This window comes from Moschus berezovskii, chromosome 10 (genome assembly GCF_049115385.1).
Source record: "Moschus berezovskii isolate FMDL1 chromosome 10, NW_MosBer_1.0, whole genome shotgun sequence".
Classification (NCBI taxonomy): domain Eukaryota; kingdom Metazoa; phylum Chordata; class Mammalia; order Artiodactyla; family Moschidae; genus Moschus; species Moschus berezovskii.
In genome coordinates this window covers 81,735,135-81,763,107 of record NC_142469.1, presented here as the reverse complement: position 1 = coordinate 81,763,107, position 27,973 = coordinate 81,735,135, and the positions used below count along the sequence as shown (strand labels likewise).

The following is a 27,973-nucleotide window of genomic DNA, read 5'->3' as shown; positions in this document are numbered from 1 at the left end:
TTATTTCCTTAAGTTTTTTTTTAAGAGTATAGTTGATTTACAATGTTATGTTAGTTTCTGCCATACAGCAAAGTCAGTTATACATGAGCATATATCCACTCTATTTTATATTCTGTTCCCATATGGGTCATTACAGAGTAATGAATAGAGTTCTCTGTGCTATTCAGTAGGTTCTTATTAGTTGTCTATTCTGTATATAGTAGTGTGTATATGTCAGTTCCACGCAAGTTTTTCTACATCTGTGACTCAACTTCTGTTTTGTAAATAGGCTCATTTGTACCATGTCTTTAGATTTCACATATAAGCGTATGATATTTGTCTTTCTCTGTCTGACTTAATTTACTCAGTATGACAATCTCTAGGTCCATCCATGCCACTGCAAAAATGGCGTTTTAAAAAATAAAAATAAAAATCTTTGATGCTGTTCTTTTTAGAAGAAGATTTCTGCACCATACAATGTTCTTATCTCTCTGGCTGTAAGCTGCCCTTTCCTTTCCACCCTGCAGTCCTGCAGTGCCAAACTCCTCTCCATTATTCAAACAGCCATGCTGTTCCAGCCTCTGGACTTGGCATGCAGATGCCCAACTCCACATGCTTTTTCTGCTTTGTTCCAGTTGGTGACTCTAATCTAACTTTTTGATATACAACTCACGGGTGCTTTTTACTTTGAACCATTTTCACCACAACTTTTCACTTTTCTCTGCCCTTACAGCATTTTTGCCCCGTCCTCTGCCCTACCTCTTTTCATTTCCCTATAATTCAGTAGCCTGCACTGGACTGTTTATAACCCAAGCCTGGACTGTGTCCCTCTTTCCCTTTTCGCCCCACCATCTTGCAGGGATCAGGCATCCAAGCAATTCATTCAGAAGGCTTAGAAGGGTGTGAAACTAAGGAGTGACAAAACCAGAGTTGTTTAAACAATATCTCAAACTGGGAGGAAAGGGATATAGATTGGAGGAGGGCAGAGTAAATGCTGGGAAATGAGCTTGATGATTGTTTAATCAGTGTGAAGTCACTGAAGGAATGAATACCACAATCAAGCTGAAAACCACAATCAAGCCACTCTCCGCCCATTTGCTTCATCTCTCCCTCTCTTTTAGTTTTTTGGAAGAAACCGTAAATTACTGAGTTCCTTTGGTGTTCAGTACAGAATATGTTGCCTTTCTCCTTATGCCTCTTCCAAACATACTTGTGTTCTCCCTCCCTTTCCCCATCCTGCTCCTTTTTTCTTTTATGTGTTTGTACCTCACTGTTTTATCAAAATGGGCATACAATTGACACAAGCCTGGAGTAATCACAGCAGCTGGCCCTGTGAACCTGTTTCTGTGTAGTTTCCAGGCTGCATAGAGAGGAAGTTGCCCCCTGTGTGATGGATTAGGAACGAGTAAGACAAAAGAAATATTTTCCTTTCACTCAGACATCTGCTGGATGATGAAACCTTACCATTTCTTTTGTTGATGATTTGCCTCACAAACATTAACAGTGAATTATGGTTTAGAATTCATTTAAATCAATTCAGAGTCATCCAGTAGCACACTGGTTTATTTTTCTTTGGCCTCGTGGTTCTATTTTTGTACCGATCTGGCTCAGCGGTAAAGAACCAGCCTGCCAATGCAGGAAAGGCGGGTTCAACCCCTGGGTTGGGAAGATGCCCTGGGGAAGGAAATGTCTACCCACTCCAGTATTCTTGCCTGGGAAATCCCATGGACAGAGGAGGCTGGCAGGCTACAGTCCATGGGGTCACAAAAGACTTGGACAGGACTTAGTGACTAAACCGCAACAACCAGATCTGAAGCTGATCACCCACGGTTACTGCACTGTCTGGGAGTAGCTGTCACCATGGTGTTGTATGATAAAAATATGTTTGTTGCTCATTCATTTGTTCTGTTGCAAGAAAAAGAAACTTTTTTTCCTCTATCAACTCATGTTCAGTGATTGGAGGCCTGCAAATTAACTGACAAAAGAAAGATTAACAGGAGAAAAGACAAGAGTTTATGCCTGTATGAGGGAACATGCAAAGAAGCAATTCCTGCATAGCTAGATCTGAAAGTTTATTTATCTTAATAGGAAAAGTCTTTGAGACTTCCCTGGCAGTCCAGTGGTTGAGACTTCACCTTCTAATGCAAAGGATGTGGGTTCAATTCCTGGTCAGGGAACTAAGATCGTACATGCTTCATGGCCAAAAATCCAAAACATAAAACAGAAGTAATATTGTAACATGTTCAATAAAAACTTTAAAAAATGGCCCACATCAAGAAAAAAAGCACAGTAAAAAAATTTTTTTAAGAAAAGTTTTTAGAAGGACTTCAAGGGGAAGCAACATGGTGGGAAACTAATGAGAAGCAAGTGGAAACTATGGAAAGTTTTGAAAAAGGTTTTGTTTAGTAATTTCTCATCCAGATATAAGAGATCTTAAGTCTCCTGGAGAGGAGATTGTGGCATCTATATTTTCAAGAGGTTTTGCTTAAGTCAGCAAAATATGTTTAGAGAAGAAGGTTTTTTCTGCAGCTATTTCTTCAGTTGTTTTCATCTTAAAATAATCTTTATACCACATTAGGGGGTCCCAGTGGATCCCATCAATTCATTCACCAAATATGTATTGGACACCTGCTATGAGGAAGACACTCTTCTAGGTGCTGGGGATCTAGCAGGGAGCAAAATTAAGGAAATCCCTGCCTTCACTGAGCTTACACTCTAGTGGGAGACTGACAGTAAGTAAGTAAAATGCTTGCTATGTTTGAGTAATGATCAACATAAAGGAGAAAAATTAAGCAGGGAAGGATTTAGGAAGTAATAGTGAAACAGGTATGTGATTTTACACAAGGAAGCCTTGAGGAGGGAAGATGTGAGCAAAGATCTGAGAAAGGAGAGAAATATAGAATTAGATATTTATACCTACCTCATTTTTACTCTTCTCTTAATTCTATTAGTAGTTATTAATGTTTTTAGCATTTACATCTTACTAATGGCAAGCCACTCCAGTACTCTTGCCTAGAAAATCCCATGGATGGAGGAGCCTGGTAGGCTGCAGTCCGTGGGGTCGCTAAGGGTCGGACACGACTGAGCGACTTCACTTTCACTTTTCACTTTCACACATTGGAGAAGGAAATGGCAACCCACTCCAGTGTTCTTGCCTGGAGAATCCCAGGGACAGGGGAGCCTGGTGGGCTTCCGTCTATGGGGTCGCACAGAGTCGGACACGACTGAAGTGACGCAGCAGCAGCAGCAAGGCATTATACCTAGAAAAGTAGCAAAGCTACAAATTGAGTCCTTGAGGTGACTACTCGGCTAGGGTAATTAATACCAGGGACAGCGCATGGCTTTTTAGAGGGTGACTGTTTCACTGTGAGTCCCATGACAAGGCAAGGAGTAAGTGAGTCACCACTTTGGTGTTTGGCCTTGTCAAGACTGTCTTCCTACGCGTGCCAGTTTAGACAGTTCTGGGCAGGCAGCAAGAGAGGCTGATTCTAGAAGCATTCCCATCGTTGCTTCAAAATGCAGTTGTCTCCCTTAGCAACACCTGGTTTGTTAACCCATTACCATAGAAATAGAATGTAAGCCATATAAGCAGTGTAATTTTATTCTTATTTTTAAAACACTCGATTCCCCCAGCCCCTGCCTTTTTTTCTTCACTTGCGTTATGTAACAGACCCTTGGCTTTGGTCAAGACTTCTTTCTACTTCTTCTGGTCATCACAGAGATAATTCTGTGTCCTTAAAGGTCTTGGAAGTTTTCTCAAGCCTGCCTTTTTAAATTATATCTGTACATTGTAAGAAAAAGAAGAAGGGATTTAAAAGAAAAAGAAGAAGAAAGGGACTTCTGTGGTGATCCAGTTGGCAGGGCTCCACGCTGTCAGTGCAGGGGGCCCTAGTTCAATCCCTGTTTGGAGAACTAGATCTGGTGTGCTGCAAATAAGAGTTCACATGGCACAACTCAGAAGCCCACACGCTGCTGCAAAGATCCCATGAGCCACAACTAAGAACCTAGCACAGCCAAAATTAATTAATTAATTAAAGAAGAAAAAAGAAACCAAGTGGCAATCATGCATTGGAATGGTTTTCAGTTTTACTGAAAGCCCTTTTGAGTTTCACCATGACCACTTCGTCTAACAGGAGGCAACTTCTATAGTTAATATTCTTTTTGAAAAAAGAACAGTCTTTTGATGCCTTGCATTCCTGAGGGACACTAAACCTTGAGCAATTTCACTGAGGCTTATATAGTCTTCACTATACTAAGTAAGCGTTCCTGTGGCAAAACCCCTTTCAATGAAAAATAAAAGGACACTGATGGTAAATGTTTTGTTCTGGCACCTGGTTGTTATCAAGGGAATTCTCTGATGGTTCAGTGGTTAGGGCTCCACAGTGGAAAAACAAACTAAGAAAAGGTTCCCATTAAATTTTCTATAGCCCGATTGATTAAGCAAATATTCACTGAACCTCTACTACAATCCAGATATGGCTAAGACTAGGGACAGACCAATTCAGGATAAAGTCCTGGTTCTCAAAGATTTCAGAGTAGAGACTGGAATGCAGATGGGCTAAGAGAAGAGTGAAGAATTCCTGGGCAAATGAGGGCAAAAGGCCTTGGAAGCCTATCGGACCAGAATCTAACCCAGCTTTGAGGATTAGGTGGACAGTTCAGGAAAGCTTCCTTATTTTAAAGGACGAGGCAGAACTCCTTAGGTAGAAAACGCCTATGTGTAAAGGCACAAAGTTCTGGGGAACTTCACTGGGAGTTTTTGGAGGACGTTGATGAGATAGCAGGCTGGACACAGAGGCAGCAAAGAGATTCCGAAGGATATTGACTCCAGGCTAAGGAGTTTGGATTTGATCCTGAAAGTGACAAGGAACACATAAAGCAGAAGCAGTGGTATGAATGTGGAAAGTTCACTTTGGAACCTTAGACTTCGGGAAGTTCACTGCTAACTTTTTGGAGGGTGAGTTGGAAAACAGAGCAACAGGGTAGGAGGTAGCAAGAAGGCCTGTTGAGGATTTGTAGAATAAGATAGAAGCAAGGGGGCTTCCTAGGTGGTGCTAGTGGTAAAGAACCTGCCTGCCAATGCAGGATATATAAGAGATGCAGGTTCAACCCCTGGGTCATGAAGATCCCCTGGAGGAGGGCATGTCAGCCCACTCCAGTATTCTTGCCTGGAGAATTCCGTGGACAGAGGATCCTGGTGGGCTACAGTCTGTAGTATCACAAAGAGATGGACACAACTGAAGCAACTGAGCACGCACACACACACAGAAGCAAGGAGGGCCTGATCTGAGGCAGGAGCAGTGAAGATCAGCCTAGCGGCATTTGGCAGTCAATGTGACCTGGGAGAAAGCCGAAGAATGGAGTCTAAGATGGCCAGAAGATGGCTACCCTATGTCTGCTTGAATATATATGGGTATTCAGTGGATACCAAGAATATGCTGGAGCATCTTTACAATACTGGTGTTTGGAAACAAAACTGAGATATATCTTAGAAGTTCTTATACTGTGAAAAAGATTTTCCTGCAGCATTGGTACTGTGAAGAATAGAAAATCTAGAATCTGATGTTATTGTTATTTAGTCCTTCAGTTGTGTCCGATTCTTTGTGACCCATAGACTGCAGCACACCAGGCTTCCCTGTCCTTCACCGTCTCCCTGATTTTACTCAAAGTCATGTCCACTGAGTCGATGATGCCATCCAACCATCTCATCCTCTGTCACCCCCTTCTCCTCTTGCCTTCAATCTTTCTCAGCATCAGGGTCTTTTCAATGAGTTGGCTCTCTGCATCAGGTGGCCAAAGTATTGGAGCTTCAGCATCAGTCTTTCCAGTGAATATTCAGGACTGATTTCCTTTAGGATTGACTGGTTTGATCTCCTTGCAGTCCAAGGGACTCTCAAGAGCCTTCTCCAGCACCACAGTTCAAAAGCATCAATTCTTCATTGTTCAGCCTTTATGATCCAACTCTCACTTTTGTACATGACTACTGAAAAAGCCATAGCTTTGACTATATGGATCTTTGTTGGCAAAGTGATGTCTCTGCTTTTTAATATGTTGTCTAGGTTTGTCATAGCTTTTCTTCCAAGGGGCAAGCATCTTTTAATTTTGTGGCTGCCATCACTGTCTGCAGTGATTTTGGACCCCAAGAAAATAATATCTGCCATTGTTTCCATTTTCCCCCATCTATTTACCATAAAGTGATAGGACTGGATGCCATGATCTTAGTTTTTTGAATGTTGATAACTGTAAAAAAGATTGTCCTACGGCATTGGTAGGATCTGATGGGCTAGGTTGAAACCACCATTTTCACATATTTTCAGTGGAAGATATTTTTGGTCATTTGTAAACGGGAGCTAATCATACACCTTTCCTGCTGTGACACAGGCTTATTATGACCATCAAATGAGGTAGGTTATTGAAAGCCGATATTTTTCTTTTAATTATGATAATTAAAATTATATAGTGCATTATAAAAAGGGCACCCCTCGTAGCTCAGTCAGTTCAGAATCTGCCTGCAATGCAGGAGACCCGAGTTTCAATTCCTGGGTCAGGAAGATCCCCTGGAGAAGGAAATGGCAATCCACTCCAGTATTCTTGCCTGGAGAATCCATGATCAGAGAAGTCTGGCATGTAGTCCATGGGGTCGCAAGAGTTGACATGACTTGGCTACACTACCAGTGCAGTATAATAATGTAAGATGGTGGTAGTACTAGGTTCGGTGTGTAGGTTTCCCTCCCTTTGATAGGCCACACTGGCAAAGATGAGTTACAGGACTTTGATGATGGTCCCTGTCCTGCTCCTGCCAGCCTGAGTCCTGGCTGGTAGATTTCTAGCATGCATGGTATAGCAGGGCGAAAGTCTGGACCAAGAGTTGGGTATAGCAACTTGGGCTCCTTCAAGTAGAATTTTTGGACTGTGTGTACTGCCTCTTTGATGGAAAATCTTCCAGTCTGGAGAATTTGCTAAATGATCCCTGTTTCCCATTCTCTCATCCTGTAAACATAACTGTTTTTCTCCTCTGGTCTAAGGACAATCTTTAGCCATAGGTCAGATTGCTAGGAGTATTCTCTAATGTACATTGGGTAAAGTGTTGCCACTGGGAAAGTAGACATCTCTTTTCCAGAGCTTGGCCTCTTTCCTCTGGCAGAGTAGGGTCCATGATAGGGAGATCCGTGTTCACCAAGTCCTGCCATGGTAGTGGGCATAGGATTCTCCAAAAGAATACAACCTGATTGCCTCTATCAAGGCAAATAAATGAGCTGGTAGCAGTATGCCCCCCATCTTCCTCATCCTTTTTGATAGTAGTCTCTCCAGTTGAGAATGTGTACCCCAGAGAATTTTCAGAGTAACCAGATTACCTGCCTTTGTGGGTTATTTGTTCTTTATTTAAAAAAAGAAATTCTCTGCTTCCTTTTATCATCCTCTCTTTGCCTTTGATATTTTGTAGTTTCCCTATATCATATCTGAGTGGGAATTTTATTTTTATCTTTTCCTATTTAGTGCTCAATTTCTGGAGGTTCGGTTTGAGTCTGTCTCAAGTCTGTCTGACCATTTTTAGAGTGTCTTTATTCTTTTCTCAAGGGCTTCCCTGATAGCTCAGTTGGTAAAGAACGCGCCTGCAATGCAGGAGACCCTGGTTCGATTCCTGGGTCGGAAAGATCCCCTGGAAATGAGATAGGCTACCCACTCCAGTATTCTTGGGCTTCCCTTGTGGCTCAGCTGATAAAGAATCCACCTGAAATGTGGGAGACCTGGGTTTGATAACTGGGTTGGGAAGATTCCCTGGAGAAGGGAAAGGCTACCCACTCCAGTATTCTGGCCTGGAGAATTCCATGGACTATACAGTCCATGGGATCCCAAAGAGTTGGACATGACTGAGTCACTTTCACTTTCACTTTTCATTCTTTCCTCATATTTTGGATTTCTTCTTTTATATCTTTATGTTAAATGTACTTATTTTAGAGTGCTATTTGTCAAATCAACCCGTACTCACTGATGGTGAATTATTTTGTTATATATTTTTAAATTTTGGGTTATGAGCTTAATTTCACTGGTGGATCCTTTGTAGCCTGTGTTAAGGGAGTCTTCCTTTTAAATGTTTTGCTTTGTTTCTGTTGTCACTCCAGTAATTTTCCAGGCTCAATACAGATTATGGGTATTAATGACAAGTGTCCATTTGAGCTCCAGACAGCATGAGTGTCAGCCAGTGGTTGAAAGTATTCAGAGGAGACTTTGTACACTCAGAGCTTAATCTAGACAGACAAAGTTTTCTTTTTGTTTCTCAGTGCAGTGGGCTGACTTTTTTCTAATCTACCCTTTCACCAAATTGTAGTCCTTCAAGGACCCTGGTTTTGTATGTTCTATCTCTTCACCTTCCATAAGCACAAGGCTTCATTTCCTGTCCCCAGTGAGCATTAAAACCAAAGTCTCAGATAAGGAATTGATGAACTGTAGCCCAGACACCAAAACCAGCCCACCACTTCTCTTGGTAAATAAAGTCTTATTGGAACACAGCCATGCCCATTTGCATCTGTATTGACTGAGCTACTAACAATGGCAGGGTTGAGTTGCTGCCATAGAGATCATATGGCTCACAGATCTGAAAATAATCAATATCTGGCCCTTTGCAGAAACTGTTTGCCAACCTCTGCCCTCGATTTATAAATCTAGAAGACTGCATCCCCAGCACTTGGGCTGCAAGGTCATCAGTTCTTGTGATTTTCCCTTCAGTGTCCCTTTTCCTTTTAATTTCTAGTTCCTAGAAATCTCCTTTACTTTTTTATAAGCCCAGGTAGGCATTTAATGGAGTAGAAAATGGTAACCCACTTCAGTATTCTTGCCTGGAAAAATCCCATTGACAGAGGAGCCTGGTGGGCTACAGTCCATGGGGTAGCAAAGAGTTGGGCATGACTGAGCACACAAACTAGACTTTTAAAGTATGTCTGTTTAATTTTGTCTAGGTTTTTTTGGTGGGAACATTTTCATGTACATAACCTACCATACTGCCAAAACCAGAAACTCTTCTACTCTCTTTGGATAGTAATATATTCTTCTTTTTGTATTTTCTTGACTATTTAACTTGATCATTTAAAAGCTTTCTGTTTTCTAATGCAGTTATTTAAAACTATGAAAATTTTTATATACATAGATCTAAATCTGTAGTTTTTGATGTGCAGTGCTCTCTTTGTCATTCTTCTTCAACTATTTTGTAATTCCCATGATCATTTATTTTTTAATCCCTTGATAATTTTAAATTGCAATGCTCAGTTTTCAAATATAGTTTTTGGCTGTCTTATTTTTAGTATCTTGTGGTCAAAGAGGGTCATGGTCTTTATGATAACTATTCTTTGAAATTTGTTGAAATTTTCTTTGTGGCCTAATATGTTATTAATTATTTTATATTTTTCATATATGCATGAAAGGAATTTGTAGCTATCTCTCTATTTATCATACCAAACTTGTTATTTGTGCCATTAGGGTCTCTATTTTGAATTTGCCTGCTAGATATATTGGTTTCTAAAAGAGTTCTATTTAGAACCTATTTTGGTTTATATTGTATATTTTTCTTTGTAATTTTATCAGCTCTCTATATTTTAAGGCTGTGTTGTTAGTTGAGTGTCAAAATCCACGATCATTATCTTCTTTTGGATTATTTTGTGTGTTAATATTAAATTTGCTGATATACGAATGTTAGAAATCAGTTTTTTTTTTTTTTTTAATGGCTAACCCAAACCCTTCTGTGAGTTGAACCTAGCTGTGTGCTGCTAGTTTTATATTCTAGCAAAATACAGACAAAAGAAGGAGCTTGTTTTTGTGGTCTCTCCTGCTGGTCTGTAGTTTTACATTGGGTTCCTACATAGACATGGCTTGATCATTTGATGATTATGAATCCTGTAGTTTAAGTCCACAACAAAAGATGCCTTTGTGGATGACGTCTCCAGGTCTGAGAAGATGTCTACCAAACGTCACATGTTGTCGTTTAGCTGCTAAGTTGTTTCCCACTCCTTTGTGACCTATGTACTGTAGCCTGCCAGGCTCCTCTGTCCATGGGATTCTCCAGGCAAGAATACTGGAGCAGGTTGACATTTCCTTCTCCAGGGGATTTTTCTGACCCAGGGATTGAACCTGTGTCTTCTGCTTGGCAGGCAGAGTCTTTACCACTGAGCAACCTGGGAAGTTCTAAAGGTCACTATACCCCTTTAATTATTTGATGCTATTTTCCATATTCGACTGACATGCTTGCCATTTTGGGTTTAGGGCTGTAGATATTTCCTTTTTTGCATCAAAAATGAATTTTTTCCTTCATTTTGAAGTTTTTTCTTTTTTAAAATAAAAAAAATTTTTTTTTTATTTAATTTTTTTTAGTCATGCCACGAGGCACGTGGGATCTTAGTTCCCAGACCAGAGATAGAACCCGTGGCCCCTGCAGTAGAAGCACAGAGTCCTAACCACCAGACTGCCAGAGAAGTCCCCATTTTTCATGTTTAAAATGTTTTGAGTCTTGGGAAATTGGGAACAGGGGTAAAGTACAAATATTATTGCTTATTATTGTCAGCTAGTAAGACCTCAAACTTTGTTCTTACTCGAAGCCATTGAGTGATTTTCTTCTCCTGGCAGAGTGTGAAATGCTTTGATGGTACCAAAAGCTGAAAAACGAACAGTTAATTCAGTGTGATAGCTATTGAGAGACATTGATACTAATCATACTCGTCTCCAGAATCAGTGATAAACAGGATTCAGTGGGTAAAGAATCCAAGTGGGCTTTTGGAGAAGCACCTTTATGGATTTCAATACATAGTCCCTCTCTGCCGCCCCCACCCACCACCGCTCGGTGTTTGTCACAGTTGGGAAAGTATGAACACACGATGCTCTGTGTTAAGTTTATTCTTTGGTTCTTGAAACCGTTCATTAGAACCTCATCTTATTGTTTCCCTTGTTAAAACCATTTGATAAAATAAGGAAAAATGCTCTGGGAAAAAGTTGATGTTTAAAATGTGGACTGCAGCTAATGTTTCAATCTTCTCTCCCCCTTTGTCCTTCTGTAGTATGACTATGAATACGATGAAAATGGTGACAGAGTCGTTTTAGGTAAAGGCACTTACGGGATAGTTTATGCAGGCCGAGATCTGAGCAACCAAGTCAGAATCGCCATTAAGGAAATCCCAGAGAGAGACAGCAGGTACAGTAATTGTGACTAATCAAAGCTGCTTTCTAAGGTATTTCAGTTGTTAATAGCATTTACAAAATATTTTGGTGATATTCTGATTCATGAAACTCTGAAAACTCCATGGCTTTAATTTGCTCCATATGAGGTTTAGCTGCTGCATCACTCAGTGATTCAAGCCCAAGACTCTGTTGGGGAAGGATGGCATCTCCATGGTAACTAGGACTTTCAAAGAGTAGAAAAGGGAATGGCCCTGTGTGTGTTGGGCTCAGGTTATGTTTCATTGTGATTGGTTTATTATATGGATACATGGGGAATAAGCACCAGCTAAAATGGTTTGAACCAGAAGTTCCAGTTTCCGGTCAGGTATGTTAAGGACATTGGAAGTCAGCACTCCATTCTAAACTGCAGGTGGAAAGTTGGACCAACTGAGAAATCAACGACTCTTCTCGAAGCCATCAGAAAAGTGACGTCACAGGGTAAAACCACTGTCCCCCAACACTGGAGAGACAGTCGTAGGGCAGTCCCATATTCTTGTGAGTCTTTGGTCCTCACAAAGACTATTAAAGAAATCCCTTCCTCAGAGACTGCATAGAGCTCTTTCTCAAGTTGAAATCACATCATGTCATTACTACTTAAAAGCTGGCTGTGAATTCTTACAACACAAAACCCAGAACCTTAACACAGACACCTGCCTCCCTCTGTGGCCTCGCCTCCTCCTCTGCAGCCACGCTGACCTCTCTTTTTTCCATCAGGCCCACCAGTCCCACATGTTGGCAGGATTGCCTCGTTGTCATCAATTAGGTCCCAAGTTCAGCTCTCAAGCCCTCAGAGATGCCTTCTGTGATTACCACAAGCTCAGAAAGATACCCCTCTTTCCCCTGTAACCAGTGTCCCAGGCCTCAGTTCTCTTTCTGCCTTGCCATCCTTAGTCTCCATGCTTGGTCCATGACTTTCTGACAGGTGGTCACTCTGCCTTATGTGCATTCCAGACAGGAAGAGGGAGAAGGAAAACTAACTTTCTCAGAAATGTCCAGCCTATTTTCACCTCTTGTTTCATTGGCCAAAAGTGACCACTCCTGACTACAAAGGAGGTTAGAAACTCAGTAGTTTTTAAGTTGGCTAGTTGTTTTTCCAAACAAAATCACAGAAAGAGGGAGAACAGATATTAGGTAGGTAGACAGGAAATTCAGTTTTAGGTTTTCTATGGTATTTTTGCAGTTTCTCCTTGGTTAACTCATGAGACATAAGTATGAATTCTTCTGGGATGGTGACAGAAACTATTCACTAGATACATAAGGGAATATATATATATGTGTGTGTGTGTGTGTTATATTAAAATTTCCATCAAATATTCCTATGGGTTCTTAAGTATTATATATTGATACATAGAGTGGATTTTTAAGCGATATAAAATTTAAAAGGATTGTCTTAAGCAATATCACCTTCCTCCCGACCACCAGATAAATGTAACTAGTCACTTGGAAGAAAACCAAGTGAAAACTGTCTTTGTAGCTTAAGTTTATTCAGCTGCCACTGTGCATACACAGAGTACACCAACACCAGCGAAGAGCCATTTGGTATAATGTGGTTTGTTTGAAAACACTTGCATGACAAGCCCTTCTCTCGAACAGCTGCTGTGGGGCATCTCTTTGTTACCTCTAAGAGAAGATTAAGGTGACGTCTATCATGTTCTTGTGAGATACAACACAGAAAGTAATTCCACCTTTGTGACCTGGAGAGTTTCAAGGTGGCTTTTAAAAAGGTAGCAGTTACAAAGGATAACTGCTCAGATGGTAGGATGGGTGTGAATAATGCGTAATCCAGCATACACTAAACACTACCATCTGTAGTGAAGGATCATAGCAACAAAAGCAGCTTCTTCTGTGGTTCCCTCACACTGTAAAAACACTTTGTTAGAGCATCAGAGTAGTCATAAGAGCAAGCTGCTGGATTCTAAGGACACTCTCATAATTTGTTCCAACTAGTTGTACATCACGAATTGGCTTCTGCTAACATTCTACACATTTGTCAACTATTTTCCTAGGTCAGGTTTTTCCACCCAGCTATGTGTTAGAGGAACCTGGGGAACTTTTAAAAATACTGATGCTCAGGCCATAACCCCCAAAATTCTGGAGTAGGTCATAGACATTGATATTTTAAAAAATCCTTCCAGGAGATTCAAAATGGCCAGCCAAGATTGGGAACTTCACTGCTTTGGATGGTTGTAGTGGGAATTTGACTCTGGAGAGATGCTCTGGAGACATGTATGATATGTTAATTTTTCAAAGCTAAGTGCATATTTAAGTATCTTTGAATGTCTATACCATTTTTCTTTCTGTTGTCACAGGTAATTGAGAAGAAATGGGATTTTCTTGTAATTCCCACAGACAAGTGTTGCTTATTGACCTGAACAAATTATAATTTCATGCTTATTCAGTGTGCGGTACTTAACACTTTCACTTACATTTAATGAGAATTGCTATGTGTTACTAATCGTTTCCACACTGGAGAAGAGTCCTTATTCTCAGCTAGGATGAATTCTATTATTGTTAACTTTTGAGCTATCCTTTGGTTACATAAGGAGAAGTCTGTGTTGTATATTTATTTTTTCACGATCTTATATTTAAACATTTATGATTGATATTTAATAGGTTGTCAGGGCGTCAGAGCCTTTTAATTATTTGTCATAAACGGAGTGAGCCTCTTGCTTCAGATTATGCAGTCATCTTGATCTACCAAATCTGAAGAATTGGCCCAGTATTGCCACTGATTTGTCTCATGTGTATCAAGAGCGATCTTATTAATCATCATTAATAAAGCATTTTAAACTTCATGGAAAAAGTAACTTGTAAATGTCTTCATAGTTGAGAGTCATTACCTAAGGATCTCCTTAGTAACATTGTATACTGGTGTTTCTTGTGTTATATCATTCTAGCAATAGTCAAAATGGTATTGTCCCTAACTGATATCTTGTTAAGGGGGTTAGTTTAATATAAGCCTTTAGCTCCTAGAACAATTCTGAAGAAAAGTAAAATGAGTAAGAGGTTTAATATACAAGTCAATTTTTGGTTGTTGCTGGCAGCTTTCTGAGAAATGTTTCACAGGTTATAAAAGTTTGTTTAAATCAATTTGTGGTCCAGTGGTTAGGACTTGGCAGTTTCATGTCTGGGACCTGGGTTCAGCCTCTAATTGGGGAACTAAGATCCTGCAGGCTGTGTGGCTAAGCCAATTAAATTAACAAAAATTTTAAATATATTTTTAAAATTAATTAAATGAATTTGGATTTTTGTAACCTACTAATGTTATTCAATACTAACTGATTCTAGTATTTGTTATGGTCATTCCAAGAAATCCATTCTGCTTGTATGGATTTGCCTCTATAAAATGTGAGCATTTCTTGCATGTAGCACTGAAGCAAATTATGAGGCATCAGGCTTATATTTTATGTTATAGTAAGTGCTTTTCACACCTGTAGCTTCCATCATACAACAGAAAAAAAAATTAGGAAATAGCTATGAGTCTCTGTTCATCATCGCTGGCACCCTACCACAGTTAAGTTATACAATAACTATATTAACATAATATATGATAATATATTAATATTCAGGATTGTTAAAAGTGTACAAACTTCACAGTACTTCAGAAAATCATCAAAAATGTTGTTCTGTCTGTTCCAGAAATATAAAATTCTTTCATCATAAAATTTAATAAAGCAATATATACCAAGTACATGATTTTGCAGTCTGGCCTCAAGCTTGTCTTTCAGTATGGAGGCTCAGCTAGGAGTGAGTAAAAAATAATTATGATAGAGTAGAACTGGATAGAATAGAATCAAGGAGACTTGGCATATAAATGGTTTTATATTTTTTTCCTGAAGAGTTGTTGGACCTTTCAGTAAGTTCTGGAATGAATATTAAAATTATTTGCAATTTTGTCTTCCTGGGAAAGAATCTCCTGAAATAATAAACTTTTGAAGCTAAGGGAATAGAAGGTCATATGAATATGACAGTGAGCTGTGTGGGTGATTTCAGTTCTCCTAGGTTCAGATCTTAGTTCTGTTACTTACTAATTTGGAAATCTTGGATAGGTTAGTTCTGTGAATCAATTTCCTTATCTGTAACATGGGCATCTTAGTAATACCTTTTCATGGAGTTGTTGTGAGAAATGAGCTAATATATACAAAGACCTAGATTAGTATCTGATACAGTTCCCCTCAAACCCTACCAGGGCTCCAGCTTCACAGAATTTATGTGATGAGAAATAAAGGCCTTAGATGGTCATGTTTTATTTCATATATGGGTGAATTCATTTAGCTGGAATTTTGCATTTGTATTGCTTAAATTTGTACAAGAAAATCTGACATAATTAGCTCACTGACATTTGCATGTCTTTCAGATACTCACAGCCCCTGCATGAAGAAATAGCCTTGCATAAGCATCTGAAGCACAAAAATATTGTCCAGTATCTGGGCTCTTTCAGTGAAAATGGCTTCATTAAAATCTTCATGGAACAGGTCCCAGGAGGTAAGAGATGGTTTTCTTTCTTTAAAAAGTATAGGTTTCTACTATATATAAAATTAATAAGCTACAAGGATATATTGCACAACCCAGGGATTATAGCCAATGTTTGATCATAACTATAAATGGAAAATAACCTTTAAAAATTTCAGATGTTATATACCTGAAACATATAATACTGTACATCAACTGTACCTCAATAAAAATAGTAAATAAAGTTTAGGAAAACCTCAAAAAAACAACTAACTTTTAAGAAAAGTATGTTTCTAGGGTTTTGAAGAGTAAAACTGAATGGAATTTACTAGTTTACAGGTCTTAATTTGTGTAAATGTCAATAAAATTTTGACATATGCCATTACATTATAGTTTAGTGAAAGTGAAAGCTGCTCAGTCGTGTCTGACTCTTTGTGATCCCATGGACTACAGAGTCCATGGAATTCTCTAGAAGAGAATACTGGAATGGGTAGCCTTTCCCTTCTCCAGGCGATCATCCCAACCCAGGGATCAAACCCAAATGGATTCTTTACCAACTAAGTTATCAGGGAAGCCTCAACAGTTTATTGGGAGATAATAAATAAATATCAGAACTGTTCTTGTATCAATCATTACGACTTGGATTAAGGTTTGCAAACTGAGTGGTCTTTTGTGTGTGTGTGCTAAGTTGCTTCCGTCGTGTCCGACTCTGCCACTCAATGGACTATATAGCCTGCCAGGCTCCTCTGTCCATGGGATTCTCTAGGCAAGAATACTGGCATCAGTTGCCATTCCCTTCTCCAGGGCATCTTCCCAACCCAGGGATCAAACCTGCATTTCCTGCACTGCAGTCAGATTCTTTACCCACTGAGCCACCTGGGAAGCCCCAGGTAGCCTTTCCGACTGTATTTGATAAAGACCATCAACAGAGCAGGGACTTTCCTATTTATATTTGAACCCAAGTACTGTGTCTAGTATAATACCTGGGCCACTGTTAATAACCAATAAATGTTAGCTTAATGTTGGAATACTAACATGCTTTAAAAAATTCATTCAAATAAGATTTTATCCACTGTTTCTCCCTACTTACAGGAAGTCTTTCTGCTCTCCTTCGTTCCAAATGGGGCCCACTGAAAGACAACGAGCAAACAATTGGCTTTTATACAAAGCAAATACTGGAAGGATTAAAATACCTCCATGACAATCAGATAGTTCACCGGGATATAAAGGTAGGTTGCACTAGGATTCATTCTTGCAAGGTCTTTGATGGGTAATTGTTTTATTTGCAAAAATTGTTTTTCTTATGAAAACTAATTTGGGATGATAAATAAATCCTAGAAACAGCAGATATATATCACTCAGCCCTGAGTCAGTTATTGATAATCGTGTCTTATCACTTTTACTCGAGGAATAAACTCCTTAACCATGTTCAGCCAACAAAGACTGAGTTTCCACTTCATGGCTGGCACTGTTTGAGGTGCTCCATCCGGCTGGAAGCTCAACAGAGCAAAGTTAACAAGGATATGGTCCCTGCTCCCAAGAGGCTTGTGGGCTGGTTAATCTTTGTATCCTTGCCCATAGTAGCTACTCAATAAATACTTGTTCAATTAATGTATGAATAGTTAGAAGGAAGAAAATAAAATCCCCACTTCTCACACATATCATGTACTCCTGGGTTGAACTAAAATTAGATAATCTGAAATTCTCCTTAAAAAGGGAAAATTTAGAACTAATAAATTTGTAACAAAATTGGACAATTGAAAATAAGTTAATGTTACTACCCTAAAACTAACACAAATGTCCATTTATTTGTGCTACCCCTAAATATTCCAGGAAAAGAGGTAAAAGAACATAGAATAAGTCAAGTACTAGGAAGATGTAAATATCATAATTTAACTAATCATACTCATATCAAACACAGATCGCCCCTGCTATCTCTAAACCTCCTTTCACCTTGTGACCTGAGTGGCAGATTGTGAACTGATAGTATGTAAATAAAAATGGTGCCAATTATTCACTACTGATGTTACTGTTAAGGAAGAATATAGAAATAGTATCCTTTTTGCTGTAAGGACACCTTTTCTTATTAGACTTCCAAGCCAATAACAAACAGTATTGGGAGAAAGATAACATTTCTGATTGAAGTTCTTTCTTCTCTAGGGTGACAATGTGTTGATTAATACCTATAGTGGTGTTCTCAAGATTTCTGATTTCGGAACATCAAAGAGGCTTGCTGGCATAAATCCATGTACTGAAACTTTTACTGGTATGTTTTTGCAGTGATGATACAGATCTTATGTAATTAAAGAAATAATTGCTGTGTTTGAACATGATGTGAGAGAGAAATTTAGCCTGGGTTCTTACCAACATTCATGTTGATATCTTTTGGTGCTCAATGAAAAATGCTACACAGAATTTCATCTGACCATTTCTTACCTTGTCTTTATATAACTCACTAAGTTTCCTACTTAATACTGCTGAAGATATATATTTTTTTAACTCTCAATTTGTTATTTGTTTTTCTTTTCACGTCATTACTTCTCTCCTGGTTGGTCTACAACCACTATAATCCTGACATTTCTTTTTTTAACATTTCTTTAGCCCAGCCTCTCAGTGATTCTTACTCATACTTTAATCACTTCCCATTTGGACTATGAGTTCTTTCTTTCCTAATCTGTTTACTGCCTGTGGTCTCTTCCCCTACTCACAACCTAAATAACTAAGATTTCAATTCAAAAAAAGGAAGTGACTCACTAACTCAGAAGTAGGGTGGAGAGAAAGCTTTGCTGAGAAATAAGGCAATGCAGCTACTAAGCTCCCTCTGGACCAAAATCCTGAGAGGGTGGAGACAAAGTGACTTCCAGAAAGGTAACAGTAGCCAAGAGGAAACCAAGGCTCAGAGAGATTAATGACTGCCCAACAGTTATAGGGAGGACATCTGGAAGTCCAGCCATGCTCTCCCCTCCAAAGTTTTCATCACCCCATTCTGCTGATTCTCTTGTGACTTCCCTGGTGGTCCCTGGTAGTAAAGAATCCGCCTGCAATGCAGGAGCTGCATTAGACGTGGGTTCGACCCCTGGGCCAGGAGGAGGGCATGGCCACCCACTCCAGTATTCTTGCTGGAGAATCCTATGGACAGAGAAGCCTGGCAGGTTGCGGTCCATGTGGTTACATGACTAAAGTGAGTTAGCACATGCATGCTGGCAGTCCAGCAGGTAAGACTCGGTGCTTTCACTGCCTCAGTTCGGGTTCAGTCTCTGGTCAGGGAACTAAAATCCCACAAGTCTTGCAGTGTAGCAAAAAATAATCTAAAGCAACTAGAAAAGGAAGAAATGAAGAACCCCAGGGTCAGTAGAAGGAAAGAAATCATAAAAATTAGGGCAGAGATAAATGCAAAAGAAACAAAAGAGACCATAGCAAAAATCAACAAAGCCAAAAGCTGGTTCTTTGAGAAGGTGAATAAAATTGACAAACCACTAGCCAGACTCATCAAGAAACAAAGGGAGAAGAACCAAATCAATAAAATTAGAAATGAAAATGGAGAGATCACAACTGACAACACAGAAATACAAAGGATTATTAGAGAATACTATCAGCAATTATATGGCAATAAAATGAATAACCTGGAAGAAATGGACAAATTCCTAGAAAAGTACAACTTTCCAAAACTGAACCAGGAAGAAATAGAAAATCTGAACAAACCCATCACAAGCACGGAAATTGAAACTGTAATCAAAAATCTCCCAGCAAACAAAAGCCCAGGTCCAGACGGCTTCACAGCTGAATTCTACCAAAAATTTAGAGAAGAGCTAACACCTATTCTACTCAAACTCTTCCAGAAAATAGCTGAGGAAGGGAAACTTCCAAACTCATTCTATGAGGCCACCATCACCCTAATCCCAAAACCTGGTAAAGACCCCACAAAAAAAGAAAACTATAGGCCAATATCACTGATGAACATAGATGCAAAAATCCTTAACAAAATTCTAGCAATCAGAATCCAACAACACATTAAGAAGATCATACATCATGACCAAGTGGGCTTTATCCCAGGAATGCAAGGATTCTTCAATATCCGCAAATCAATCAACGTAATACACCACATTAACAAACTGAAAAATAAAAATCATATGATTATCTCAATAGATGCAGAGAAAGCCTTCGACAAAATTCAACATCCATTTTTGATAAAAACTCTCCAGAAAGTGGGAATTGAAGGGACATACCTCAACATAATAAAAGCTATATATGACAAACCCACAGCAAACATTATCCTCAATGGTGAAAAACTGAAAGCATTTCCCCTAAAGTCAGGAACAAGACAAGGGTGCCCACTCTCACCACTACTATTCAACATAGTTCTGGAAGTTTTGGCCACAGCAATCAGAGCAGAAAAAGACATAAAAGGAATACAAATTGGAAAAGAAGAAGTAAAGCTTTCACTGTTCGCTGATGACATGATCCTCTACACAGAAAACCCTAAAGACTCTACCAGAAAACTACTAGAGCTAATCAATGATTACAGTAAAGTTGCAGGATATAAAATCAACACACAGAAATCCCTTGCATTCCTATACACTAATAATGAGAAAATAGAAAGAGAAATTAAGGAAACTATTCCATTCACTGTTGCAACGAAAAGAATTAAATACTTAGGAATATATCTACCTAAGGAAACAAAAGACTTGTACATAGAAAACTATAAAACACTAGTGAAAGTAATCAAAGAGGACACGAATAGATGGAGAAATATACCGTGTTCGTGGATTGGAAGAATAAATATTGTAAAAATGAGTATACTACCCAAAGTAATTTATACATTCAATGCAATCCCTATCAAGCTACCAAAGATATTTTTCACAGAACTAGAACAAATAATCTCACAATTTGTATGGAAATACAAAAAACCTCGAATAGCCAAAGCAATCTTGAGGAAGAAGAGTGGAACTGGGGGAATTAACCTGCCGGACTTCAGGCTCTATTACAAAGCCACAGTCATCAAGACAGTATGGTACTGGCATAAAGACAGAAATATAGATCAATGGAACAAAATAGAAACCCCAGAGATAAACCCACGCTCCTATGGACACCTTATCTTCGACAAAGGAGGCAAGAATATAAAATGGAGAAAAGACAGTCTCTTTAACAAGTGGTGCTGGGAAAACTGGTCAGCCACTTGTAAAAGAATGAAACTAGAACACTTCCTAACACCATACACCAAAATAAACTCAAAATGGATTAAAGATCTAAATGTAAGACCAGAAACTATAAAACTCCTAGAGGAGAACGTAGGCAAAACACTCTCCGACATAAATCACAGCAGGATCCTCCAAGACCCACCTCCCAGAATATTGGAAATAAAAGCAAAAATAAACAAATGGGACCTAATTAAAATCAAAAGCTTCTGCACAGCAAAGGAAACTCTAAGCAAGGTGAGAAGACAACCTTCAGAATGGGAGACAATAATAGCAAATGAAGCAACTGATAAAGGATTAATCTCCAAATTATACAAGCAGCTCCTGCAGCTTAATTCCAGAAAACTAAGTGACCCAATCAAAAAATGGGCCAAAGAACTAAACAGACATTTCTCCAAAGAAGACATAAAGATGGCTAATAAACACATGAAAAAATGCTCAACATCCCTCATAATCAGAGAGATGCAAATCAAAACCACAATGAGATACCATTTCACACCAGTCAGAATGGCTGCTATCCAAAAGTCTACATGCAATAAGTGCTGGAGAGGGTGTGGAGAGAAGGGAACCCTCTTACACTGTTGGTGGGAATGCAAACTAGTACAGCCACTATGGAGAACAGTGTGGAGATTCCTCAGAAAACTGGAAATAGAACTGCCATATGATCCAGCGATCACACTCCTGGGCATACACACCGAGGAAACCAGAATTGAAAGAGACACATGTACTCCAATGTTCATTGCAGCACTGTTTATAATAGCCAGGACATGGAAGCAACCTAGATGTCCATCTGCAGATGAATGGATAAGAAAGCTTTGGTACATATACACAATGGAGTATTTCTCAGCCATCAAAAAGAATGCATTTGAATCAGTTTTAATGAGGTGGATGAAATTGGAGCCAATTATACAGAGTGAAGTAAGCCAGAAAGAAGAACATCAATACCGTATATTAACGCATATATATGGAATTTAGAAAAATGGTAACCTGAACCCTGTATAAGAGACTGCAAAAGAGACATAGGCATTTAAAACAGTCTTTGGGACTCTGTGGGAGAGGGTGAAGGTGGAATGATTGGAGAGAATGGAATTGTAGCATGTATATTATCATAAGTGACCAGTCCAGGTTCGACGCATAAATTTTCCTCTGTTCATTTCTTTGCATTTGTGCTTTTTTAATAAAATTCTTTTTTAGATATAAAAAAAATAAAAAATAAAAATAATAATAGTAAAAATTTAATTCTTATTACCATCAGAGAGAGAGAGATTTAGGAAAAACAAAAGATACTGTAATGGATAATCTTTGGTCTAATATAAAACAGATTGTCCAAATGCCCTCATTTCTGAGTTCTGTGACGTGATGGCAGTACTTCCATTTTGCAGATGAAGAAATTGAGAGAGAAGGGACAGCACAGCTGAAAGTCACAAGAGTTTATAAATGATAGAGTTCATTTTTAATCCCCTTTGAGCTTCTTGCTCCAGTCCATCTTTCTCTCCACCTTGCTGAAGTGTCTCTTGTGGAAGCCTGGAAAGAGGAAAGGCAGAGAAAGAGAAAGTCTGACGTCTCAGAACATTCAATCAGCAATGTCTCTGATCCAATTCCTACTCTCATGGCAGTGGGTATTTCGGGACACAATCAAACCCATTTAGGATGCATTTTCTTAAGCAAAATGAATTCTAGCCTTCTAGTAACTTTAAATATATTTACGTTTCTTTTCCTCATACTCCCTCCATTTGGCAAGAGACCCTTTAAATACTGCCAAGTCTCAGTAACTTCTGCGAGGAAAATCCTGACTTTCAGACACTTGATTTGGGGAAGATATTAATTTAATATCTGCTGCTTATCTTAAACATTTTCTTTAATCCCCAGAGAAGCTGTAGTAAAGCAGTTCTCCAGGAGCCCTTAGCTTGACCTTCCCGCACTGGCCTCACATGGTGTGCCATGTGTGACACACGTCTGGATCTGTCACTGGCAGTGATCACTAGGGCCTGGGGTGTGCGGGCCTCCCAGCGCTAACTCAGTGCTGGTGAAGTCACGGGTGTAGGCAGCCTCTGATGAACTGAGTCAAAAGACAGTTGCCTGTGTGACTTCTTCGTGATTTGATGAGAGGGAAGGCAGCCACAACTATTCTTTATGGAGCGCTTACTGCATCCAGACTGTGTTAAGTGCTTTACATGTTATTGCATTGAAATTTGTATATCAAGCCTAATCCTTATGTATCATTATCCCAGTCTATGGTGAGAAAATTAAGGTTCAAAGAGGTTAAATAGTTTGCCTGAGGTCACAAAGCTAGTAAGTCAAAGAGCTGCAATTCAACTAGACTTAACATGCCAAATGGAATGAATTATCTTTTCCCCAAACCTGTTCCACCCACACTCTTCCCTGTCTCGGTTGGCCACTCCAACCTTAGAGTTATCCACTGCACCTCTCTTTTCTCACACTTCAGCTCAGTCAGCCAAGGAAACCTATCAACTCTGTCTTCAAAACGTGTCCAAATCTGGGCCAGCTCCTCTCCGCCTCCATGGCTTCCGCCCTCGCCTCTCACACGCATGATCTCAATAGCCTTTCCTCCTGCTTTCACAACTGTCTCCCCTCAACTCTACAGCCAGAATAACCCTGTATACAAAAATCGAGCCCTGACACTCAGAGACTTTGATGGCTTTCTGTTTTTGGAGTCAACAAACACCACAGTCCTTACAATGATGGACAAGGCTCAGACCTTCTCAGAGTCTGTTACCTTTTAGACCCACTTCCTACCCTTCTCATCTTGCACAGATCTTCCTGCACTTCCTTCATTCCACCAGGCAGGATCCTGCGGCAGGGCATTTGCACACCCTTTTCCTTCTATGGCACTCTTCTCCCAGCTATCTGCATGGCGAAGTCCCTCATGTCCTTCTGCATGGCGAAGTCCCTCATGTCCTTCAAGTCTTAACTCACAGGTCATGCCAATGAGGCCTGTGATTGCCCTATTTACATGGCAGCCCTCCCCAGACACTTCTGATCCCCTTCTCCTGCTTTTTTCTTATTTTATCATAACACCTCACTTTCTAACATACTCTGTAACTTACTTATGAATTTTTACTATAGTTTGTTGTCTGTCTTCCACTGCAAAAATGTAAGCTGCACAAGCCCTGGGATTTCTGTCTGTTTTGGCCACTCCTGCATTCTGAGTGCCTGGCCTACAGAACTGTGCTTTGCACAGTCGCTCAGTCTTTTCCGACTCTTTGTGACCCCATGGGCTGTAGCCTGCTAGGCTCCTCTGTCCATGGAATTTTCCAGGCAAGAATACTGGAGTGAGTTGCCATTTCCTTCTCCAGGGGCTCTTCCCAACCCAGGGATCAAACCTGCGTCTCCTGCACTGGCAGGTGGATTCTTTACCACTGAGCCACCTGGGAAGCCCTTCTGGCAGTATTAATCCACTAAATGCATGTAAGGTGCATTAATCCACTAAATGAATGTAAGGTGACATCAAGGTTTAAGCTTTTAGCTACTGTCTTATAGTGGCTCCCCAGGTGGTTGTGGTGGTAAAGATACTCTGAAATAGGTGATTTTCAAGTCATTTGTTTATTCTAATGAAGATATTTGAGGTATGGGTTTTAGAGTTAATACTCTCACTTGTTCTCCTTGGGCAAATGTTGAGACTGGTTTGATCTTCACTATCCAGCTCTGTAAATCTCTTTATATAAAATACTGTGTCATGTGCTGGTGGAGAAAATAGAGCAGATATGAACCCACACGATTAAACCTGCTTTTTTGGTACCTGATCTATGGGGGATAATTAGACACAATTGTCAAATATCACTCTTTGAAATATTATCTAATGAATCAAAACACTAATTTACTGTAAAGATACTACTTGAATTATCCAATTTTTAAAATTCACTATAGTTTTGGTCAGTTGTCATTCCTGCTGAGATATTAGTACAACTTAAATTCTTCCATTAAATATATTTTAGGTCCACATATAAGAAGAGTGGTAGACTTCAGCTTCAGCTCATATTTTCTCAGTGATCACTTAATTTTGTTTACATTGTAAAAAATGATCACTTTGGGGGGAACTATCAATGAAGAGAAATTGTAACAGTTTTCTACTAAGGGTAATAATTTGAAGAGCATGGTTACCTTATCCTTCACCAGGTGAAATGCTTTCTTTCAAAAATATGACTGAGTTAAGCTGAAAACAGACAGGTGAAGTTGTGTGTGACTGTGAGCATGAGCTACTATCATGTAATGATGAGATCTCAAAGGTAAACATGGCAAGATGACAAAGCTTGACAAAAATTATATACTTTCACTTTAAAAAAAAAACATTACAGCCAGTTTCTAGCCTTTGACCATGGGTTTTACAGGAACTGTTTAGAGGAAATTTGTGTAGCAATTTTCACCTATAAATTAGGCACAGAGCATTCATGGAAGGTGTTCCTTGTATTTATCAAAATGTCTCTTATTGGTTATGAATAAGAAAATGCTGAAGTGGCTCTTTTGGCAAATGCTTCAATATTTGAGGTAATTTATTATGGCATCTTGGATCCTGTTTGCTGATTACATCATTTATGAGTATATCAGAAGCTGGGGATGTGGCAATTATCTGTTCCTATTTGTACTCCTAATTGCCGGATTTTGAGAAATCACTCCAAACTAGATATATAAATTTGGCCTCTAGTTGCAGCCAATAAGACAATTAAAAGTTAGTGTCCCCTTGGGAAGTACGAGACCAGAAGTAAAACCAGGGGTTCTTGGCCCCCGTGTAGCGCTGTTTGCATCGTACCACACTTTTCGGTTCCTTGATTCCATGAAGCCTTTTAAATTTCCTCTCTTTTTCATTCTACTCTTCTTCACTCCAGTGATTTGTTTATACTGATGGCTCATGACCTGACTTTAACCCATTAAATCTGTTATTCTCTAGACCACAGGCTCATAGCAGAAGCCATGTATGTTAGATTTACAGAGTAAAATACACCCAAAATTATTTACATTATTTTAAAGAATGGCTTTCAGAAATCATGTTTTCATGTTTAAGAAATAAACATGAAAACAGAAGAACTGAGCATTCAATCAGGAATTGAGAAATAACAGATAAGGAAATGGATGAGTGACCCAGATTTTTCCTGCAAAAGATTGGAAGTATATGTAAAGGGACTCTCCATGTATTTGAAAAACTGATTGCAGAAAATGTATGTTGATGTGTTTTCTGTTATTCTCAAATGACTATTAGAAGTTTCGAAGAGGTCCCAATGAAATGATGCCTCAATTACACTCTACTGTCTAGGAAATAAGGAAGTATCTATTCATAAACAGATAATATTAGTAAGATATGTTTATATCACTAGTGAAATCTATTATGACAACTGCTATTTCCCCTTTTATTAGTAGCAGAGAAAACTGGAACTTAAAGAAGATGAGATACTAAGACCTGAATTATGCTTTTAAGTTCTTATTTATGTAAATAACTTGAAACTGTTGCTAGTGCATCTGTTTTCTCTTTTTAAACTGTAACTGTATTTGAATTCTATCCAGGTACCCTCCAGTATATGGCACCAGAAATAATAGATAAAGGACCAAGAGGCTATGGAAAGGCAGCAGACATTTGGTCTCTGGGCTGCACGATCATTGAAATGGCCACTGGAAAACCACCCTTTTATGAACTGGGGGAACCACAAGCAGCTATGTTCAAGGTCATATTTCATATCTTAAATGTCCTAAAAATCAGTGGTCAGAGCTCTTTACAGCTCTTGGAGTTCCATGTGTGTATGTCATATTTTTTTAAGCAAAAGGAAAGGAGCCTGAGCTAGCACAATCTAAGATCTAAAGTTCAAGTTTCACTCCCCTCAGTCAGCGTCACGTGGAGGGTCTCTCTCCACATTAGTTTTCTCAGCTACCAAGTGAGACTCAGTGTAATGCCCTTTGACCACCTTTTCTCGATGCAGTATAACATGCCACTCCACAGAAGATGATTTAAGCCCTTTGGGAAACACAGTCTGAAAACCACGGAGGGACATGTAAAAACATTTTTTATCCATTTAGGTATTAAAGACATATTTTCCTTTTCTCCTCTATCATTATGGTTTGAAGTTTCCATAGATAAAAGGGTATAGTTGTTTTAAGTACATCAACCTTATTCTCATCTATCTACTCTTCCAGCCTGTTACTTTGCCCATTAGTAACTCTTTAGGGGCTGGGAAAGGAAGCAGCTCCAGCTCTCAAAATAGGGAGCATGTGAAATGGAAATAGACCTGAGAGAGCCTGGGGACCATAGCTTTAGCATCCGGGGCCTGGACAGTTACCTGCCTCTGAATCCCTGCAGTCCTCACCTGCCATTCCACTGAGCCAGAGGAATATTAAACTGAACCCCTGTTTCCCAGGAAGTGAAGCACACATCTCTGCTATTCTCTGAGGCATCAGACTTTTGATTGTAATTTGTTGTTCCTTTCCCTGCCCTGACCATGTTTCTAGCACTTCCTCCATTTGTGATTACCCCCTCTTTTGAGGGACCATTTGTCATATCCCTTCTGTGTTTGTACCAAACTTGGTTTACCTGAAGCTTGGAGACAAGCTGATGGGCTGCTGCTGATACAGAAATGAGTAGTGTGACCACACCTGAAAAAAACAATGAGCTGCTCAGAGATCTGCCTTTCTGGGCATGAATGGATGTCTTTCTCTTCTTGGCCAGTCTTTCAAGTTCTCAGCAATCTCTCGGACTTCACTCTGAAATGTTCCTCTGTTACCCATCGGTGCAGGGATTATTAAGCAGCATGCTTTAGAGGAGATAGCATGCTCTGGTGCTGATTTGTAGCATTTTAATCCAGGCTCCAACACAGTCAAGCTATTTACTGGCTTTGAGTAAATTACTTAACCTTCTTGTGCATTGGTTTTCTCATCTATAAAATGGTTTTAAAAATAGTACCTATCTATTGAAGGTTTTTGAGGAGTGGATGAGATAATATGTGAAAAGCACTTAAAACAATGTATGATACATAGTAAAGGCTTTATAATTATTACAAATGTATCTTATCTAAATAATAAATTAATATAAGCTATTTAATAACAAAACATTTCCTTAGGAACTTTTCTCTGCACTAAATACATGAAACATTGCTGAAAGAAATTAGAATGACAGCAATGAGAAAAACATTCTCACTGTTATA

General features: G+C 39.3%; 1 protein-coding gene across 2 annotated transcripts in view; it reads left to right on the top strand.

The window, feature by feature from the left end:
• Positions 1 to 27,973, top strand: part of MAP3K5 (mitogen-activated protein kinase kinase kinase 5) — a 229,799-nt gene that overhangs the window by 155,330 nt on the left and 46,496 nt on the right. For both annotated transcript variants that reach the window (XM_088840777.1, XM_055432817.2), the window contains 5 exons: positions 11,022 to 11,155; positions 15,539 to 15,666; positions 16,726 to 16,862; positions 17,794 to 17,899; positions 26,346 to 26,503. In XM_088840777.1, coding sequence (XP_088696903.1) covers positions 11,022 to 11,155; positions 15,539 to 15,666; positions 16,726 to 16,862; positions 17,794 to 17,899; positions 26,346 to 26,503 — 663 coding nt within the window. The remainder of the gene's footprint in view (positions 1 to 11,021; positions 11,156 to 15,538; positions 15,667 to 16,725; positions 16,863 to 17,793; positions 17,900 to 26,345; positions 26,504 to 27,973) is intronic.